Genomic DNA, 7,370 nt, shown 5'->3' with positions numbered 1-7,370 from the left:
TGGGATTAAAGGCGTGCGCCACCATCGCCCGGCTTTGGCCTGAATCATTTTATATGGCCTCCAACAGTGTGTGAGGGTTCCAGTTTCTCCACATTTTCACCAATGCTTGCTATTGATCATTCTCTGATTCTTGCATTCCAGCTAGGCTGGTGAGTGGGATGTGGCGCCTCACTGTAGTTTTGATTGACATTTCTCTAAAAACTAATGATGCTGAAGATTTTTTTCATGTGCAAATTGGGTCATTTTATTCATTTTTATTTTTTAACAAATGTCTATTCCAATTCTTGAGCTTGTTTTATTTTTGTTTGTTGACAGATTTTTCACTGTGTAGCCCTGGCTGTTCCGGAACTTACTCTGTAGACCTTGCTGGCTTCAAACTCAGAAATTTGTGAGCTGTCCTGACAATGAAGCACAGTTGATCTCCTGCCTCGGTCTCTGAGTCCCTGGGGTTTATAGGTATCCACCACCACACCTGGTCAGATCATAATATAATTTCATTAATTTTTAAAAATTAGATCTATATGTTTATTTTACGAGAGAGCATTTTGCTTACATGTATGGATGTGTACCATATATGTGCCTAGTACCCATGGAGGTCAGAGAAGGGCATTGGGTCCCCTGGACCTGGAATTAAGGAAGCTTGTGAGCTACTATGTGGGTGCTGGGAGTGGAACCTGGGTCCTCTAAAAGAGCAATATGTAAGCCAGGCAGTGGTGGCGCACACCTTTAATCCCAGCACTCAGGAGGCAGAGGCAGGTGGATCTCTGTGAGCTCAAGGCCAGTCTGGTCCACAGAATGAGTTCTGAGACACAGAGAAACTCTGTCTCGAAAAACAAACAAACAAAAAAGCAATATGGCTTGTAACCACTAAAAGCCATCTCCCCAACCCTTCATTCTTAAGGTTTAGATTTGTTCATAGTGAAAATAAAAACATAACTTTATATTGGTTACATATTCTTGAACATTGCTACACTCATTATTTCCATTAGATTTTTAGTAAATTCCTTCATATTAAAATAAAATACTTTATTTGTATGAGTGTTTGCTTGCATATGTGTGTGTGTACTGCCTGAGGAGGCCAGAAGGAGGTATCAGAATCTTGGAGCCAAAATAACAGGTGTGTGTGAGCAGCCTGATATAAGTACTAGATTCGAATTCTGGTCCTGTGGTAGAGCAGGAAGCGCTTTTACCACTGAACCATCTCTCCAGCCCCAATTTTTTTTTTCAAGATAGGTTTTCTCTGCAGCTTTGGAGCCTGTCCTGGAACTAGCTCTTCTAGACCAGGCTGGCCTCGAACTCACAGAGATCCGCCTGCCTCTGCCTCCCAAGTTAAAAGTGTGTGCCACCACCACACCTAGCTTGCTTGCTTGCTTGCTTGCTTTCTTCCTTTCTTTCTTATGAAAGAGTGTTAGATTTGTTCAGTGTCTCATTGATATGACCATGTGATTCCTTCAAAGTGTTCTTTTGGTAGTGGGGAGTATAGTTCAGTAGTAAATGGATGCTTAGCACATGCGAGACCCTTGGTTTGATCTCCATTACCACCGTGTCTTAGCCACCATCTGCTGTGAAGAGACACGTGACCACTGCAACTCCTATAAAAGAAAGCATTTAATTGGGGCTGTCTTACAGTGCCAGAGGTTTAGTCCATTGTCATCATGGCAGGAAGCATGGTGACAAGCGCAATAGTGAAGAGCTATATCCTGATTTGCAATCAGAGAGTGAGACTGGGCCTGGCATGGGCTTTAAAACCATAAAGCCCGCCCCAGTGACATACTTCCCTCAACAAGGCCATTCTCCTGATCCTTCTAATCCTTTCCTACGGTGCTACTTCCTGATGACTTAATTCATATATATATATAAGCCTATTATTATTCTCATTTAATTCTTATTCATAATTCATATGTAATTCATTTTTACTCAAACCACTATATACTTAAAGATTTCTATTCATATGATTTATTACATAAATTGATTCTTTCGAAATTGAACCAACCTGGCATTCCTGGGATAATGTTACTTGATTCTTGTATAGAATTCTTTCCATTTATTGTTAGATTTGTTTTGTTTTTTGAGACAGGGTTTCTCTGTGTAGCAGTGGCTGTCCTAGAACTCACTCTGTAGACCAGGCTGGCCTTGAACTCACAGAGATTTACTGGCCTCTGCCTCGAGGAGTTCTGGGATTAAAGGTGTGCATCACCACTTCCTGATTTTTGTTGGCTAGTAATTTGTTGAGGATTTTGTCTATACATCTATAAGAAATATTGGTCTGTAGCCAGTCTATTTGCCTCCCTTACTTCTTTTTCTTTCTCTCTCCTTTTCTGTGCTGGTGCTCTGTAAGCTGTACCAGAGACTACAGTTTCCTTTTCATGTTTTTGTCTGGTTTTGACATGTGGGCAAAATTTGATAGACTGAGTTGAAAAGTATTACCTCATCATCCATTTGGTAGACGAGTTGGCAAATGCCTGACACTAATTCTTCAGATGGTTGGTAGAATCCCACGGCAAAGCCATCCAGTGTGCGCTTCTCTCTGAGTGGGTAACAGAAGAGGAACTCTCTCCTCACTTGCACCTTACTTAGATCATTTCAGAAGTCTGGGCCTCACAAGGAGTTTGTCCACGTCATATAAATTACCACTATTATATTTGTGTGTGTAAGTGTGCACACTCAGGAGCTAGAGACAGGTGGATCTCGATGAATTCAAGACCAGCCTGGTTTACATAGTGCGTTCTAGGACAGCTAGGGATATGTGTTTGTCTCAAACAGCAACAAAAAGAAACAATCATCCCAGATGTTTTATCATCTCAATAATAAATGCTTCTGTATTTCCACACGGTTTTTAACACCATTGTCATAGCTAACAATAAATAACAATAAAACAATTACTCTTCATTCTGGTCTTGCCCTTGTGCAAATGTTCTAGCTGTTCAGTCCTAGTCCAGGCCCCTCCACGTGTCACTGTGGGCAGGGACCTTGACAATTGAGTAGTCAGGGCCACCAGCTAGCTGAAGGAACGTTTGCTGTGTACTGGGGGAGGGGTGCGAGTCCTCATTACTCCTGTCTGGTCTGTTGCAGGAACAAATGCGGTATCTGGGGATGGCGGTCTGAGAAGATGGAGACCGTTAGTGGCTACGAGGCCAAGGCAAGAGGGGCTACTGGGCTAGGGGACTTAGGGATAGCCTTGTGGGACCTGGGGGCTGCTCCTTTACCCTTCATGCTGTGGAGAGAGAGGTGAGATCGGTTCTTTTTTTAAAAAAAAAAAAACTTATTTATTAATTCTGTATACATGGTTCTTCCTGCATGTATGCCTTCAGGCCAGAAGAGGGCACCAGGGCTCATTACCCATGGTTGTGAGCCACAATGTGCCATGTGGTTGCTGGGAATTGAACTCAGGTCCTCTGGAAGAGCAGTCAGTGCTCCTAACCTCTGAGCCATCTCTCCAGCCCCGGTTTTTTTTTTTTCTTATTCTTTTTTTTTTTTTTTTTTAAGTAACTTTCTGTGGCCCAGAGTTCCAGCCCCTGCTGACCCCTCCTTAGGCTCTGAGATGAAATAAGGGGTGTTTTTGTTTTGTTTCTCTTGGCTCTCTGACTCTATGCCCCTATTATTGACTCCTGGGGTTCAGACCCTACCATTTGCTCTCCTGTGGGGAAAGTTTTTGTGTCTCAGGGAACAGAAGGACTTGGATCCTGGGCTGATGAAAACCAGGCTCTGAACCCTGCGTTCCCCATGTGTCCCCCGATCCTCAGGTGTACAGTGCCACCAACGTGGAGCTGGTGACACGCACAAGAACGGAGCACCTCTCTGATCAGGACAAGTTAAGGAGCAAAGGTAAACCCAGGTGCGACTGCCTGTTGCCCGGTCATTCTGTGGTCCGGGCCAGGGTTTGACCATCCCGGCAGGGTGGGAGGCCTCCCTCTCTCCCAGAACCCTCTCTCTCCCATTCAGCAGGGGGCTCCCAGGCAGACAGTGGCAGAACACAGACTGGGGAGTTGCCCAAAGTTCCCTCATGGTTCCCACTACTTCTTCTCAGGGGGGAAGACTCCGCTCCAGTCCTTCCTGGGGATGGCCCAGCAGCACTCCTCCCACAGTGGGGTGAGCTTGGCTGGGGGAGGGCTGGGCCAAACTGGGGTGGGTGGGGCACTTTCTGTTCATACTGAAGGCTAAGTCCTGCCCTGGGGTCCACTCAGGCTCCAGTGCAGCAGGCAGCCAGCCCCACCAACCCCACAGCAATTTCCCCGGAGGAGTACTTTGACCCCAGCTTCAGCCTGGAATCAAGAAACATCGGCCGCCCCATTGAGATGTCCAGCAAAGTACAGAGGTGAGGCCTGGGGTCAGGTTGGGGAGTCCCACCGGAGGACCTTGGGCAGCGGCAGAGTCCTGCCATGCATGGAGTGCATCGCAGTGAGGGATCTGCTCACCTAGTCGGCTTCTCTCTGGACCAGCTCCAGAGGGTGGGCACAGGTTTGACACCCAGCATGTACCTGGGCCCAGGGAGTTGGTCATACTTGGGTGACATCACCAATGTATTTGCCTTTTTGTTTGTTTATTTTGGGCTTTATGATACAGGGTCCTACTTTGTAGCCCTGGCTTATGGCTCATTATGTAGCTCAGGCTGGCCTCCAACTCAAAACAGTCCAAGTGGTGGGATTACACCAATCCTGGCTTGTTTTTCTGTTCAACTCAGTGAGCATGTGCCAGGAACTAGAGCATGGCAGAGTGGGAAGAGCTTACAGCTCTGCTGCCCATTGGTCTATATCCCAAGGAGATGATCTTCCCTCCTGGGAGTCTGTTTTCTTCTTTAGAAAATGTTCACGTCACACGGATGTAGTCACGGCGACAGTGTCTTAGAGCAGATCTAACAGACTCCACACAGCCTCATGGGTCTCTGCTCACACACTGATTGGAGATGGGATTTAAACCCCCGAAGTCGAGCACAGCCCTTTTGTGTTTGTGTGGCCAGCATACTCAAGTGTATAGTGCCGACAAGCTCTAGACAGAGACGGGGCTGTGGACAAGGCCCAGAGATGAGTCTGGCTCCTGCCCCTCCTCATGCAGATCAGAAGAGTGGCACAGAGCTCTCAGCCCCAGAAATGGGCCAGGGGCTGAGACACCTCGGGCTTTAGAGCCAGTGCTGAGTTCCTAGGGGCAACAGTCAATAGGAGCTGAGCAGGGAGAAGAGCACCACAGGCAGGTGACTGGAAAGGGTGAGGTGCCAGGGGTTCCTGACCCACTTTCTCTGGTCGGCTGGATAGGTTCAAGGCAACGCTGTGGCTAAGTGAGGAGCATCCACTGTCCCTGGGTGATCAGGTGACACCCATCATTGACCTGATGGCCATCAGCAATGCTCATTTTGCCAAGCTGCGGGATTTCATCACGCTACGCCTCCCACCAGGCTTCCCTGTCAAGATTGGTGAGAAGACTACCAAGGGGCAACCAGGATGTAGGCATGACACCCCCCCTCAGGTTTGGGGTTACTGCAGGGGGCAAGCAGCTCAAGCCTGGCTCTCTCCTCTCAGAGATTCCCCTCTTCCATGTGCTCAATGCCCGAATCACCTTCAGTAACCTGTGTGGCTGTGATGAGCCTGTAAGCTCGGTGTGGGTCCCTGCCCCCAATTCTGCCATTTCGACTTCAGGTATGGCTATAGCTCCAGGAGGGCTAGGTGACTGTTCAGCTGTCTGATCAGCCTTGGGGCTGAATGTGACCGCTGTTACCCTGCCCAGGAAGCCCTTTTCCATGTGAGGTGGACCCCACTGTGTTCGAGGTGCCTGAGGGGTACAGTGTGCTGGGTGCTGAACGTAGTGAACCCCTTCGAGATGAGGATGATGACTTGCTGCAGTTTGCCATCCAGCAGAGCCTACTTGAGGCCGGCACAGAGGCAGAGCAGGTGGGATGATGCAGGTGGAAGGTGGGTCGTGACCTCTACAGCCACAGGCCTGATGTGACAGTTCTGGGCTCTGGCTGCTGCAGGTGACTGTGTGGGAAGCCCTGACCAACACGCGGCCTGGCATTCTTCCTCCTCCCCAAGTCACGGTGTTTGAAGAGCAGCTTCAGCTGGAGCAGTGAGTCCCCTAGGAACACTGTGTGTGGGTCCTTGGCTGGCTGGTAGGGGGGAGGGATGGGAAACAAGGGAGTTCTAACCCCAGGGCTCCATACCTTCCCAAGACAAAATGCTGCTCGCTACAAGGAACAGGCCAGGCCAAAAGAGTCTTGCTTGTCTCTCTCCCTGACCGCTTGTCTCTCACAATGACATGAGGTCATCTCACGAAGGCTTCTCTCCAAGCCTTCTCATTGGTCTGTTCTCCCCTCAACCCTTGTCCTCAAGGGCCCTCCAGGAGAGCCTGCAGTTGTCCACAGAGTCCATGGGGCCAGCATCTCCTCAGAGAACATCTCCATCTCCTGCACCCCCAAGTTTTGAGGAGCAGCTTCGCCTGGCCCTGGAGTTGTCTTCCAGGGAACAGGAGGAGCAGGAACGACGGGGTCAGCAGGAGGAAGAAGACCTACAGCGGATCCTGCGGCTGTCACTCACAGAGCACTGAGCTGGCTGGCCCTGGAGAGGCTCTCCCTCCGGGGTCATTCCTTCTGCCTGTTTTCTATTTATTTATTATTTATAAACTGCTGCTGAGCTTGGGGTCTGGAGCCCTGGAGGTAGGCTGGCAGTGTGGCCGAGGTGGAAATAAAGAGACCGTCAGCAGTGGGCTTGCTGTCCTCCTTGGGCTGCAGCCAGGGACACCGGGTGGGGGATGACTGAGGATGGTGACCTCAGCTCTTCAGCTGTAAGATAAGGCCACCCCCTCCCAGAGCAGGTGTTCCAGGAGATTCTGACATTTCCCCTGGGTCACCTGGCCCATACTCCTGCTGGGGAGAGAAAAAGGCTGGGACCCCTTACTCTACCCTTTCCTGGGGAAGCTTCCTCCCTCATCCCTGCAGCGTAGGCACAGATTCCTACCCAGATCCAAATATCTTCTACCAGAGGGACTTTAAGCAAGTTAACCCCCACACACACACACCCGCTATGGCAGTAGTTGGGGAAGAGGCTCAGCCTTGTCTGGTTTATCACTACAGTGGACTTGAAATGCCTAGGAGCTTTGTGGACTATTGCTAAGACCCAAACTCATTTCCTTAGAAGCTTGTTGATCTCCTACATTTCCTCAGAGTGGAGGAAAGAAGGCCAAGTGAAGAGGAGAACAAGTTTGGAATGGGACTATATTTTAAAGAAAGACCCAGTACCCCGAGGCATGGTGGCAGAAGTCTTTAATCCCAGTACTTGGGAGGCAGACGCTGGCTGGTGGATCTCTGTGAGCTCCAGGCCAGCCTGATCTACATAGTGAGTTCCAAGCATGTCAGAGATACATAGCAAGACCCCGTCTCAAAA

General features: G+C 49.2%; 1 protein-coding gene across 2 annotated transcripts in view; it reads left to right on the top strand.

Moving 5' to 3' along the window:
- The window catches only part of Ankrd13d (ankyrin repeat domain 13D), an 11,164-nt gene extending 4,472 nt beyond the window's left edge, over window positions 1-6,692 (top strand). For both annotated transcript variants that reach the window (XM_026781663.1, XM_005351665.2), the window contains exons 7-15: window positions 3,073-3,139; window positions 3,744-3,825; window positions 4,028-4,089; window positions 4,185-4,315; window positions 5,250-5,407; window positions 5,514-5,630; window positions 5,719-5,882; window positions 5,966-6,057; window positions 6,321-6,692. In XM_026781663.1, the coding sequence (XP_026637464.1) occupies window positions 3,073-3,139; window positions 3,744-3,825; window positions 4,028-4,089; window positions 4,185-4,315; window positions 5,250-5,407; window positions 5,514-5,630; window positions 5,719-5,882; window positions 5,966-6,057; window positions 6,321-6,534 (1,087 nt within the window). In that variant the 3' untranslated portion in view covers window positions 6,535-6,692. The remainder of the gene's footprint in view (window positions 1-3,072; window positions 3,140-3,743; window positions 3,826-4,027; window positions 4,090-4,184; window positions 4,316-5,249; window positions 5,408-5,513; window positions 5,631-5,718; window positions 5,883-5,965; window positions 6,058-6,320) is intronic.
- Window positions 6,693-7,370: the final 678 nt, after the last annotated feature.

The sequence above is a fragment of the Microtus ochrogaster genome, chromosome 8 (assembly GCF_000317375.1).
Source record: "Microtus ochrogaster isolate Prairie Vole_2 chromosome 8, MicOch1.0, whole genome shotgun sequence".
Lineage (NCBI taxonomy): Eukaryota > Metazoa > Chordata > Mammalia > Rodentia > Cricetidae > Microtus > Microtus ochrogaster.
The sequence above is the reverse complement of the archived record's forward strand: the minus strand, read 5'-3'. Positions and strand labels throughout refer to the sequence as shown.